The sequence below is a fragment of the Pristiophorus japonicus genome, chromosome 12 (genome assembly GCF_044704955.1).
Source record: "Pristiophorus japonicus isolate sPriJap1 chromosome 12, sPriJap1.hap1, whole genome shotgun sequence".
Taxonomy (NCBI): Eukaryota; Metazoa; Chordata; class Chondrichthyes; family Pristiophoridae; genus Pristiophorus; species Pristiophorus japonicus.
In genome coordinates, this window is record NC_091988.1 from 62,131,124 (window position 1) to 62,144,728 (window position 13,605).

Below are 13,605 nucleotides of genomic sequence, written 5' to 3' on the forward strand. Positions count from 1 at the left end.
CCATGAAGATATCCTTTCTTTAAAATTCTCTTAGCCAATTTACAACCATGCTCATCAGAAAGCTATTTTAACTTTTAACTCGTGTGCAGAACTCTTGTTCCCACAGGCTCAAGTCCCAGTCCAGAACTTGACCACACTCCAGTGCAGTATTGAGGGAATGCTGCACTGTCGAAGGTGCCGTCTTTCAGATGTGACTTTAAACCGAGGCCCTGTCTGCTCTCAGGTGGACGTAAAAGATCCCATAGCACTATTTGAAGAAGAGTAAGGGAGTGTCCCAACAATTATCCCTCAACTAACATCACTAAAACAGATATTCTGGTCATTATCTCATTTCTGTTTGTTGGATCTTAATGTGCGCACATTTCTGCCACAACAGCGACTTCAGTTCAAAAGTATGTCAATAGCTGTAAAATGCTCTGGAACATGCTGATGTTGTGAAAGGCACTATATAAATGCAAGTTCCTCCTTTCTTTCTTTGTTAACTTGGAAGTGGAAGAGAGACCCTGATAATAATGTGACATTACAAGACCCTTGGTATGGCGCATCAGGAGCACAGTTGATACCAATGGAACATTCATATAAAACAGCACGACTAGTTCCGTACCCTGACGGAGTGGATGAGACTTCCCATGGTCACTGTTCACCAGATGCCAATGTAATCAATATAAAGGGAAAAAAAGAGCCTTGTATTTATATAGTGCCTTTCATGACCACCAGATGTCCCAAAGTGCTTTACAGCTATTCAAGTACTTTTTGAAGTGTAGTCACTGTTGCAATGTAGGAAACGCAGCAGACAATATGTGCACAGCAAGTTCCCACAAACAGAAATGCGATAATGACTGGATAATCTGTTTTTGTGAGGTTGATTGAGGGATAAATATTGTGTGCACTCGGTCATCCGTCCTGCTGAGACACCAGCGAGTTCACTGGTGACTACAGGGATTGGATTCTGCTGTTATTGCTGCTGTTATTCACATCCCTACTGAATCGTGTTCATTCTGTAGTTGGCATTTGTTTCTGCTGATAAACTCCAGCCTAGTTGAAGGGTTAATATTTTGATATTTCAAATAAGTGTGTCGATATTTGATGTCTCCAAAATAAGAGGAGACTAATTGATGTCCTGTTACTGACTGCTCCAATTTTGATCGGGGCGGAGGAACGGTGAGAGATCGGGGCCCAGGAGCGTCGTAATCGGGGCCCAAGAGAGGCGAGGGGTTCGGGGCCCAGAAGAGGCGAGGACCCAGGTGCAGCATGGGCTAGCCCACACTGCGACCTATGGATAGTAGGAGCATGTGTGCGCACTAGGTCGGTGCAGCAGAGCTTGGTCTCCAGTTGTCTTGGTTAACCCTTGCCTCTGGATCAAGACCTAGCTCTGTCAAGCCTGTGTGGTGGACTTTAGCAAGGCTTTTGATAAGGTCCCACATGGTAGACTGGTCACGAAGGTTAACGCCCATGGGATATAGGGCAAAGTGGCAAGTTGGATCCAAAATTGGCTTGGAGGTAGGAAGCAAAGGATAAGGGTAATGGATGTTTTTGTGACAGGAAGGATGTTTCCAGTGGGGTTAAACAGGGCTCAGTACTGGGTTCCTTGCTTTTTGTGGTATATATCAATGATTTAGATTTGAATATAGGGAGTATGATTTAAGAAGTTTGCAGACGACACTAAAATTGGCTGTGTGGTTGATAATGAAGAGGAAAATCATGGGCTGCAGGAGGATATCAATCTATTGGTCAGGTAGGCAGAGCAGTGGCAAATGGAATTTAATTCAGAGAAGTTTGAGGTGATGCAGTTTGGGAGGGCTAATAAGGAGAGAGTATACACACTAAGCGGTAGGCCACTTAATAGTGTAAATGAACAAAGGGACCTTGGAGTGCTTGTCCACAGATGCCTGAAAGTAGCAGGCCAGGTGGATAAGGTGGTTAAAAAGGTGCACGGAATGCTTGTCTTTATTGGCCAAGGCATAGAATATAAGAGCAGGGAGGTTATGCTTAAATTGTATAATATTTTGCTAGGCCACAGCTGGAGTATTGCGTGCAGTTCTGGTCACCGTATTATAGTAAGAACGTGATTGCACTAGAGAGGGTGCAAAGGAGATTTACAAGGATGCTTCCTGGAATGGAGAATCTTAGTTATGAGGACAGATTGGATAGGCTGGGTTTGTTCTTATTGGAACAGAGGAGGTTGAGAGGAGACCTCATTGAGGTGTACAAAATATTGAGGGGCCTGGACAAAGTGGATAGTAAGGGTCTATTTCCATTGGTGGAGGGGTCTATTACGAGGGGACATCGTTTTAAGGTGGTTGGTGGGAGGTTTAGAGGGGATTTGAGGGGGGCTTCTTTACGCAGAGGGTTGTGGGGATCTGAAACTCGCTGCCTGGAAGAGTGGTGGATGCAGAAACCCTCCCTACTTTTAAGAGATAGTTGGATGGGCACTTAAAGTGCAGTAGCCTGCAGGATTACGGACCTAGAGCTGGTAATTGGGATTAGACTGAATGACCTTTTGTTGGACGGCGCAGATATAATGGTAAGTACTGCAGGGCATAGAATACCACCAGGGTGATCTCCTGGACTAGTTTTGATCGCCTGGATGGGTCGGAGAAGAATTTTCCCAGATTTTTTCTCTCTAAATTGGCCTGGGTTTTTATTGGTTTTTGCCTCTCCCAGGAGATCACATGGCTCCGGTTGAGGTGGAGTATAGAATGTTTCAGTATAAGGGGTGTCGCAGTTGTGTGAGGCGGACTGGTTGGGTTGGGTGCCCTTTGCTTTTCCGTCATTGTTCATAGGTTTATATGTAACCTTTAGGGCTGCTGACCAAGGGCTTGTGGCTCTTTGTTGGCTGGCGCGGACACGATGGGCCAAAATGGCCTCCTTCTGCGCTGTAAATTTCTATCTTTCTATTTTCTATGTGTGCAACGGCCACCACAAGTTTTAAAAAATCCACGCACAGGCATCTTTCACCCTTCAATATGTAGTTCGGGACCTAGAATGTCAGATCCCTCATTGAAGCACCTGTGAACTCATCCCTTTTTGGTGTGGAAAAGGGTCATCCTTGTTACGAGGGGCTGCCTAATACTATTGTGTGCAAACTTTATATAATTTCAGCCTGCAAGAATATGGTAAAATATTGTTATCCATGGAGCTAGATTTAAGCCTAAGCTCAATATCTAAATTCCTGAATGGTGCTTCTTTTCCAGAAGTAAAATTGAATCGTCTTCATCAGATTTGCCATCCATGAGCAAGGAATCATTCAGACAGGTACGACCTTTTTATAATTTAGAATTACTTCCTCCGCCCTCTTTGGAGTTGCATAAAGTTGCTTGGCTGAAAGCATTGGCCAGCCTACTATGCTCGGATATCTGCTACATGGTATACGAGAGTAGTCCAAAGTAACTTGGCTCATAGGGCCCAAGTTTGCTCCGGTTAAAGACGTGCGCCGACTTTGTAGATGAAAAACGGTGCCGAAAACTTACCTCGGTGTTCTCCCCGCTCTTTGGAACATCGCAGGCCTTGGCGTGGCGCAGCACAAGCAGTGGGAGGCGGAGCCAGATCCCGGCGCTGGAGGGTGCGTGCATGTGCAGTAGCTCCTCGCCCCCACAATCTCTGCGTGTGCTCTGCAGGCTGTGTGGGAGGGGCCTGAAGCACCCCGCCTCTTGCCCTGGCCAAATGGGCTCCCTCATCGGCGGCCTGCTGCCTTATCCAGCCATACCAGTAAAAGGAAGTCTGCGAGAACTAGAACCCCAACAGGTTGTCAGTGAAACCCTGCAGCTGGTTAGTATGCTGATGTTTTCCACAAGGGAATCAGTTTAGAAGAAGTAGATTGGGTTAGGTTCGGTGTCCAATGTCTGAAACAAATGGGAAGCATTGAGACAAATCATGCTGGCAATGTTCACAAGGCCACGCAATGAATGGAGTAAGTGCACTGCACTTGATCTATACATTGTGCTGAGTATTTATATGCCATTGGTTAGAATAAAGTAGGAGCCAGCAAAAGAATGCTATTGAAGGTACTGAAAGGAACTATGTAGGAGTAGTTTGGACAAGGTTAATTTGTTTTTATTTGTTATTGATTGATTGATTGCTTATTACTTTGGTCTTGGTGCTTTAGGTGCAGGGTTCCTTCTATTTTTTATTAATTAATTGCTTATTACTTTTTGTGCTTTGTTTAGTGCTTTGAAAGTCTTGGTGCTAGGTGCAGGTCCTCTCAGCTTCCTTGTATTTTTTATTATTGAATGCTTATTTTTGTGCTTTATTTAGTGCTTGGTGCTTTAAATGTACTTATACTTCTTTAATGTTGTTGTGAAGGTGTTTAGTGCTTTGCAAGGTCCTCTCACTCCCCCCCGCCCCCCACCCCCACCACCTCCACCTATCTCTGGCTACCTGCGCTGATTTCTTAACTCACCGCAAGGTTTTTCTGTGTGGCCACATACGCTGGCCTAAGTTAGTTTGGAGTAACTTTTAGCTGTCTAAACTTGCTTAAATGGCCAAAACAGGCGTGTGGCTGGTAACGTTCCCTTTTGGTTTAGTTTTTTTTTCAAAAAGAAAACCTAACTAACTCACTTACACTGGAGCAAATTAAATGAGCAGAATTGCGATTTTTAAAATACTTAAAAAAAAATCTAGTTGCTCCAAAAAAAAAACGGAGCAACTCCTGGGAAAACTTTGGGCCCGTAGTGTTGAGAGAGATATTTTCTCTTCCACATTTTTCATTTATTAACTGCTGTGGTGTCTATAATGAGCACTTGTTGATGTTGCTCGACAAAGACCCGAAACGTTATTGAATCAACAGGATTTGTCAATTCAGTTTAATTTAAAAAAAAATTTTAAATGTATAACATGGAAAGTAAAGGAAGTATTAGGGCTAGAATTTCCAATCCATTTCCGCCGGGTCTTTCGGCGGTACTGCTCGTTTTTGGCGGAAAACCACCCGGCGAGAATTTTCACAAGTTTCCACAGAGTTCCTCCGGCAGTTTTGAAATACTGCCGGGGAGTGGACCGCTGGCATGAACCGGCGAAAAAACCACTACCGCCCAAGTTTGGTCTCAGCGGTGACCCGTAGGCGAGTAGAAAAAAAACACCCACGAGAAAGCAGCTGGAGCTGGGCGGTAGGTAAGTAGCCCTGCAAAAAAAGCTAAGTTGAAGTGTTTTTTTATAATTCTTTTAAAATTATTTTACAGCGATTAAGTAGAAAAGGGTCCTGAGAATGTTTTCTGATTTTTTTTTTAATTTTTGTTTTTTGGAAAAAATATTTTTTGTGTGTTTTCACCCCAACCCGCAGCTTCGGACTAAATTTGAGTAAGTACCGCCTAATTTGCCCAGGATCGTGTTTTCTGCCAGGAATGTGCGTGTAAGACCCATTTTCCTTTTTTTTTGTGCAATTTTTCGGCGCATTAATTTAGTCTTAGCGTTTTTTTGGACGGCAGTCCAGCGGTGGTGGATTTTAAGGAAACTCTAGTCCTATATACTTTTGTGAAACAGACACTTTAGTAATGAAACGTAGCTATGAAATGCTTACCATTTAACATTTTACATCATAGTCCATTTTTAGCAGCATTATTATTGAATACTTACTGGGATAGTCTAATGCTCTGGTGTCCTGATTCCAAAATAATGTAATTGGCTATTAGAAAGGAAAAATAATTTTCACTTACAATGCATCTTGCATCTCTCAAACATCTCTCAGACATTTCATGTTTTAATAAATTGCTCTGAAATAGTCACTGTTATGGGGTAATACATTGGGACACTGTGGGAGCCCTCTGCCCCCTTATTCAAACCACTGGAACATACAGACAGCGCCTTAGTTTTTTAACATCTCACCTGAAGGACTGCATCTCTGACAATGTAGCGCTCCCTCAGTACTGCTCAGATTATGTGCTCAAGTCCTCGAGTGGAAGTCTCAACCTTCTGACTCAGAGGTGGGGAGGCTACTAATTGAATCAAGCTGAGACCGATTAGCAAAAGGTTTGGTCAGTAAAATAGATTTTATTTCCAAAAAAGCACTGTGAAATAAGTCATTCCAAAGATGTGGTCTGATCTTTGACTGAGGTTGTAGGCTGCTTAATTGTGGTTTCTAGCTCTGTTCAGCATGTTATCTCTGAATCTTGCAGTCCAAGATGCTATCAGAACAAGGCTGTGTTCTTGTTTTGTTGTTCCTTCTTATCTATTATGCACGTGACTTTTACGAAGACCAGCAAGAAGATAGTCAGTTTGGTTTTGTCATTGCACTAATTTCTGTAACAATTTATATATATCTTAAGGCCACAGCCCTACTTGAACTGGTGCGTACCTGCAGTGAGCATTCTCCCGAGGCTGCTGCTCTCTACTATGATGAGTTGGCTAACTTGGTGCAGAAAGGAAATCTGGATCCACAAGTGCAGGTAAAGTACCCATTAGCATTTATTCAATCACCAATTAACTATTCACACTTTCCGTCCTCAAATCTATCTTTCGCTCTTGCCCATCAAAAAAGTTTTGTGTCTATATGGATTTCTATTTGATTTCTGATTGATCCAATCAATTTGCAAAACCAAACCTAGAGTGGTCATAACAGTTACTGCAATGCGCACCTTGGGACATCACCGCTGTGACTTGGATGGCTAAATGGTGAATATCTGACCGGAAGCGGCAGTGGGAACAGCAGGATGTGAGTGTCAAGTACCAACCTCACATCGCCACCACTACAAACATGAGACACTGGTAGCTCTTCCCTCCATTTGCTGCTTATTCTGCCACTGTAATGCTGTTCTCGAGTCTGCTAGTCACCGACGAGTGCTCAGTGTTTCTGGCCCCATACCACCATGGGTTGCTTGTTGTATAATTTAATTATACATTGCCATTTGTTTTAGCATTTAATTGGTTCATAAGATCTGGGTGTCGCCGGCAAGGCCAACATTTATTGCCCATCCCTAATTGCCCTTGAGAAGGTGGTGGTGAGCCACTAGCTGAACAGAGCTAGAAAGGTTATGGGGAGCGGGCAGGGAAGTGGATCCGAGTCCATGATTGGATCAGCCATGCTTGTATTAAATGGCGGAGTAGGCTCGAGGGGCCATATGGCCTACTCCTGTTCCTATTTCTTAGGATCTTATGCAGAAACAACAATTAAAAAGCCTTCTTGAACCTCTGTAGTCCGGGTGGTGACGGTATTCCCATAGTGCTGTTGGGGAGGGAGTTCCAGGATTTTGACTTAGCGACGATGAAGGAACGGTGATGTATTTCCAAGTCACGATGGTGTGTGACGTGGAAGGGAACTTGAAGGTTGTGATGTTCCCATGCACCTGCTCCCCTTGTCCTTCTTGGCGGTAGAGGTTGTGGATTTGTGCACTTTATGATGGAGCGGGAGAAGTCACTGGGCATTCGAGCACAGCTCTAAATTCGGAGTAGTCTTCGAGACCGAGGATGGAAATTGTGCGCCGGCCCTCTGTTCAGGATTGTATATGGTGTAAGAAGACCCAAGAATCATAGAAAAATATCTCTACGCAGGTGGAGATTTACCCTTGGCAACAACCAGAAAAATGCCCCACAGGTGTGTGTGTATAATTACATAAAATGAGCAAGGTTGGAGGGAATTGCCATAAAATACAGCATTGGCACAAGTGAGATTGGAGATTCACAAGTGTGAAATTGTGTCCTGCTACTCTGAGAGTTGTGCCATAGTAGGTATGTCTTCATAATACACTTCCTTTTAAAAATAAAATGGCATAGATGTGCAGGAACAAAATATTCAACATTTAAGTCAGCACCTTTCTCCTTTTGTTCATTTACTAGGAGTTGATTGGAAGAAGTGTACTTGATGATTTTCAAGAGGACTTTGTTGTAGATCTACTGCCAGAAACATATGGGTAAGCTACGAAAAGCATTTGGTATTGCGGAGTGACTCCTGCCAACGAACCAGAAGCTGTGCGGAAGCATTCTGCGCATAACTGTCAGGTCGCAAGTTTTAAAAATAACGTTCGCCACAACTGACAGAGGATCTCCAGCATCCACTGTAATTTGCTTTTGTTTTCACCTAATGCTCGGTGTGGTTACTTACACAGTGTCACAGGAATAAATCCTGGCAGATCATTAAATATCTGAAATATCCGCTCATCATTCAGTTCTAATCATTGTCTCCTTTCCCACCAACTCCAGTTCTGCATTTGTGGCACTGCTTCTGATGGTTGGAATAGGATTACACAGATAATTTACATTCTCACAAAATGTTCATTCAGTCAGGTTTCAATACATTTATTTCCCATCTTTCCTTTGAATTTACAACGAAGCTCCATACCCGTCTGTCACAGTTCATTGGATCTCTCACTTCCAATTTTATTTAAAATGAACAGTTCTAACAGAATTCTCCAAATCCGCTTCTTTATTCCTCATTTTGGGAAGTCCAGCAACAACAAACAAAAAAAAAACACTGGAACTGCGCAAGCACAACTATTTCCGGTTCGTTGGCAGCAGTCGCGTCCTGGTATTATTGCTGCTTAATGTATGGCCAAAGTTATATTTGAGTCCAGTGGGACATTTATCCCTAAAGCAATCATACCGTTATTCCAGTATGCAGATTATTGCTAATAGGATAAGTGTCAAGCCTGCAGGTCTCAAAACTTTTGCAAGAGCAAATTTTTGGACGGATACAGGTTATGGATGGTAGGAGACATGGTCTGCTTATGGAAACAGCTTCTATAGAGCTTGAAAAAGAAATGGTTCTATAATAATGTGAAATTGTAACACCCATTGTCGCCACTAAAAATTAATTTGCTCAAAAGTACATTGGCAGATGTCAACCATGCCTGTCGTAGCACAGCCTGTATTGTATGCCACTTGAGCATAGACTGTATGTTCCTCACGGGAGAGAAATGGTAATAGGGGAAGAATGCAAAGCAGTGCTTTTGTGGGTAATCTAAACTACAGTTCAGTTCTGTTATTTTTCCCCCTATAATAACTTTTTTTTTGTGAATTTGTTCTCGTTAAGGTAAGGGATGCTGGTGATGGGACATCATCATGCAACACTCCTAGATCAGATATAGTGTGGTTAAATGGAGAGTGAAGCACCCACAACCTTCCCCCAACAACATTCCTCAGCTCCAACTTTAGAAGAGCACTCCAGTATGACAGGTGTCCAGTTACCGCACCAACTATCAAGTGGTCACTCTCTGAGCGTTATTTCCAATTAATGCTGAATTAGGGTTGCTTTTGGAGTATGGGTCCTTGTCTATTGGAAGCTGGATTGAGACTGCCTAAACTCATTTCATGCAGGTCCCTTACAGACTGATCTATCAGTCAGGTCTGGGTTTGAACACAGAAGTGAAAGTGCCAGTGTTTTAATTCAGTATCATGGTTTCTCCCTTTGTGCAGTTCTGTGAGCCACACATAGCTGTTAATGCACATGCTGTTGGATTCTTTCAGTAAATATCTGCTGCCACTGAAGTCCATGTATAACCTGGATGATGAGGAGAGTGAAGGTGGGATTGTTATCAACCTTCTACCGTTGCTGTCCAACAGCATGATTAGCACTGGATTTGAAAGAGCACCTGGCAAACAAGGGACCAAAAAGTAAGAAGAATTAGTCTTTAGTTACAATGTCTTTGTTGCTTCAACAAGAATTTCATCCTAAAACAATGGACAACAAAAACATAGTAAAGAGCGAAATGGTTTTTCTTTGTAATTTTTAGGCGTATTTCTCCTGTGAGTCTCGCTTCCTTTTTCCGTCTGCTGAGATTCTGTGAAGAGGTACAGCACAATGGAAACTTGGAGGAGATCGATGCTTTGTTAGGTAGGTTCTAAGGTGCTCAATGCTGTTGAGTTTGAATAGAAAAAGGGTCAAGTTTGAAAAGAAAATCATACTTGATTTTAGCTGAAGTTGTTTTTTTTGCCCAGATGGCTCGTAGTTTCCTGCCATGTGGTATCTCAGCTAATTTTGCAATGAATGTGATTCAGGTATTTTTTTTGTAAATAGTAGCTGCCCATAAATGTATTTCTGGGTAATGGGCTACTTGCCACTATCATTCTAACTCAAGACAAAAGGAAAATTCTGTGGATGCTGGAAGTCTGAAATAAAAACAGAAAATGCTGGAAATATTCAGCAGGTCCGGCAGCATCTGTGGAGAGAGAAACAGAGTTAACGTTTCAGGCCGCTGACCTTTCGTCAGAACTGGGAAAAGGTAGTGAATATAACAGGTTCAAAGCAAGTGCAGAGGCAGGGAGAGGAGAGGAGGGGAGGAAAGAACAAAAGGGAATGTCCGTGATAGGATGGAAGGCAGGAGTGATTAAAAGACAAACGGGATGATGGTTGCCTCACGACAGACCTTCCCTTTTGTTCTTTCCTCCCTTTCCCATTAGCCATGATCTTATTGGATGGCGGAGCAGGCCCTTGGGGCTGTATGGCCACTCCTGCTCCGAATTCTTATGTTCTTGTGTTCCCCCCCCCCCCCCCCCCTTTCCCTGCTGCTGTACTTGCTTAAAACCTGTTACACCTCTAACTTTTTCCAGTTCTGACGGAAGGTCACTGACCTGAAACATTAACTCTGTTTCTCTCTCCATAGATGCTACCTGATCTGCTGAGTATTTCCAGCATTTTCTGTTTCTATTTCACTCTAACACTGGAGGAATGCTAGAGTGGTCCAGGACAGCTCACTTCCCTCCCTGACCCCCAAATCTTTTTTTCTCCTTCCGTGGTCACTGCTTAGTACCTATCGTGATAGGACATCTATGGTTAGAAAAACATTAATTGAGAATTGCAGAGACAGACCTATGTCATGTCTCTACGTAACGCAGCCCATCAGAGCTCCAATACATTGCAACACCGTATGGGGAAGTAATTCCATTGCTGGGACCTGCTAATCGTGGGTGCTGACCTTGCTCCAATCCAAGAACAATTTGCATTTCTATCGCGTTCTTTGCATGTCTTTACAATCAGGAGGAATAGCATATCGTGAATGTTGAGGTCAGGGAAAAAGGAAGGGAATGGAGATGCTAGGATATTAAGGGGAACAGATAGGGTAGATAGAGAGTAACTATTTCTGCTGGTTGGGGAGTCTAGGACTAGGGGGCATAGTGTAAAAATCAGAGCCAGACCTTTCAGGAATGAAATTAGGAAACACTTCTACACACAAAGGGTGATAAAGTTTGGAAATCTCTCTTGCAATTGATGCTAAATCAGTTGTTAATCAGAGATTGATATCTTTTTGTTAACCAAAGGTATTCAGGGTTATGGGCCTAAGGCGGGTGTATGAAGTTAGGCCGCAGATCAGCCATGATCTCATTGAATGGAGGAACAGGCTTGAGGGGCTGAATGGCCTACTCCTGTTCCTATGTTCCTAAGATGGGGAAGCAGAGGCAGGTTAAAGAGCAGGGCTTTTGAGTAGGTGTTTGAGAGTAGAGAGGCAAGGAACTGGATGGAGAGTTCCACAGCGCAGGACCAGAGAGCGAGGGGCGAGGGCAAGTCCGGTATACGAAGAGTGGAAGGTGAGTGCAGAAAAATAAACCAGTACGGACTAGGTTTAAAAATATTTGTAGAGCAAGGACCATCTGATGTGCAACTTGACAGAACTTCAAAGTGGCTCAAGGGGGTTCTCTAGTGGTAAAACCTATTACTGCAGTATTGTAACACTGATTAAATTTGTGTTGCACAGTACAACGTTTGACACTTGTCAAATTAAGGGTCCAGTATTTTTTTTTCAAGTCCAATTATCCCCAATTGTTAGATTTGCCAATGAATAGAAATCTGTAATTCACAAGTGTGAAGGTCAAAAATGTATTTTTTTAAAACTCCCCTTTTATTTATTTCCTCCTCCCTCTTCTGAAGGTATGAAATCTTGTTAAATTTAAATTCTAAGGGCATTGGGCAATAAATACAAGATAGTCACTAATAAATCCAAAAGGGAATTCAGGAGAAACTTCTTTACCCAGAGAGTGGTGGGTGGAAGATTTTTGAAGGGTGGAAGATGCGTGTGCGTGAGTTCTTTTTACGTTGGGTGGCCGTTGCACACTGGCTACTAAACGGGCTTAGCAGAGCACGGTCTTGGTCCAGTGGCAAAGGGGTCCAAGATGACTGTGCCAACGGTGGGATGCGAGCCGTAGGCTCGGCACTGAGCAGTGCTCTTCGGTGAGGTGGTGAGAAAACCGAGGCTTGGCTGAGGGCAGGCATTGGGATGGTCAGAAGTCCATTTTGAGGAAGGAGGAGAGGTCAAATAGGTCAGAGTGACCACAGCCATTGTGTTCCCCACTGGCCGACTCAGCTGCTCTAACTGACCTCTGGCGATCTCGATGGCGGTGAATCTCTGACCAGCTTCAAGTACAGGGTTGGGCCCTACCTTCATTCCTTACCCTCACACACGAATCTTCCCTCCTGTGACGTCCGGGCCTTCACCCCCCCACCCCCAGCCGACATCCGGGCCTTCACCCCCCCCCCTCCGCACCCCCCCAGCCGACGTCCGGGCCTTCACCCCCCCCCCCCCCCAGCCGACGTTCGGGCCTCCCCCTGGCTATTGGCCCCACTCAATGACGGAGTCTCTGTCGAGCACGTGATGTGCACAATGGCTGTGGTCACTGTGACCTACTTGACACAGAGTGTGGTGGGAATGTGGAACTCGCTACCACAAAGAGTAATTGAGGCAACTAGCATAGATGCATTTAAGGGGAAGCTAGATAAACATATGAGGACAAAAGGAATAGGATATTTTGATGGGGTTACATGAAAAGGGGCGGGAGGAGGCTCGTGTGCAGCATAAACACCGGCATGGACCTGTTGGTCCAAATGGCCTGCTTCTGTGCTGTAAATACTATTATAATTGTCCACTACCTCTCTCAAATGACCAATATTCATATGAGTGTAGACTGATTATCAGGGGCCCATTCTTATCTGACACGCTTTCCATATAATTATATCGAAATTAGAACACGGAAATAGGCCCTTTGGCCCATGTTGGTGTTTATCCTCCAAATGAGCAGCAGTCTTAATCCTAAATAAAAATAGGAAATGCTGGAAATTGTCAGCAGGCCATGCAGCATCCATGGAAAGAGAAACTGAGTTAGTGTTTCAGGTCCTGTAGTCTAGACCCATCTTTTATTTCTTTACTTGTCCCGTTACCATCTCCTTTTGCCTTGCACCGGCATCCCTATTGTGTTTTAATCTCACCTGTCTTTCATCGTATCACAGACCTTCCCTTTTATTCTTTACTCCCAGTTCCCTGCCTCTGCACTTGCTTAAAACCTGTTGCATCTCTAACTTTTTCCAATTCTGACAAAAAGTCATCAACTTGAAACGCTAACTCTGGTTCTCGCTCCACAGATGCTGTCTGACCTGCAGAGTGTTTCCAGCATTTTCAGCTTTTATTTCTGATTTCCAGTGTTTTGGTTTTGTTTTAGTCCTAATCCTATGTGCCTGCTCGGTTTCCATATCCCATTATTTACCTTCCCTTCAGCCACCATGGATCACTTGATAGAAACCAGGAGCAGGCATCTGCGTGCTCTTCCCCCCCCACCACTCTCCGTAGACCACCAGTACCGAAGGCACTTGTAATGCCTATTGATGTTCTGGCTGAAATTGGCCGTTGTAGGTTTCTGTCTGGAGCACTGCTTAGTTCAAACACAAGAATTGGGAGCAGGAACCCTTCCTAATTT

The 13,605-nt window shown here is 43.8% G+C and overlaps 1 protein-coding gene across 3 annotated transcripts in view; it reads left to right on the top strand.

Annotated features, from left to right (window-relative positions):
- The window catches only part of fancd2 (FA complementation group D2), a 107,231-nt gene that overhangs the window by 42,931 nt on the left and 50,695 nt on the right, over nucleotides 1–13,605 (top strand). For all 3 annotated transcript variants that reach the window (XM_070895580.1, XM_070895582.1, XM_070895581.1), the window contains exons 19-23: nucleotides 3,195–3,255; nucleotides 6,258–6,377; nucleotides 7,765–7,838; nucleotides 9,391–9,537; nucleotides 9,657–9,757. In XM_070895580.1, coding sequence (XP_070751681.1) covers nucleotides 3,195–3,255; nucleotides 6,258–6,377; nucleotides 7,765–7,838; nucleotides 9,391–9,537; nucleotides 9,657–9,757 — 503 coding nt within the window. The remainder of the gene's footprint in view (nucleotides 1–3,194; nucleotides 3,256–6,257; nucleotides 6,378–7,764; nucleotides 7,839–9,390; nucleotides 9,538–9,656; nucleotides 9,758–13,605) is intronic.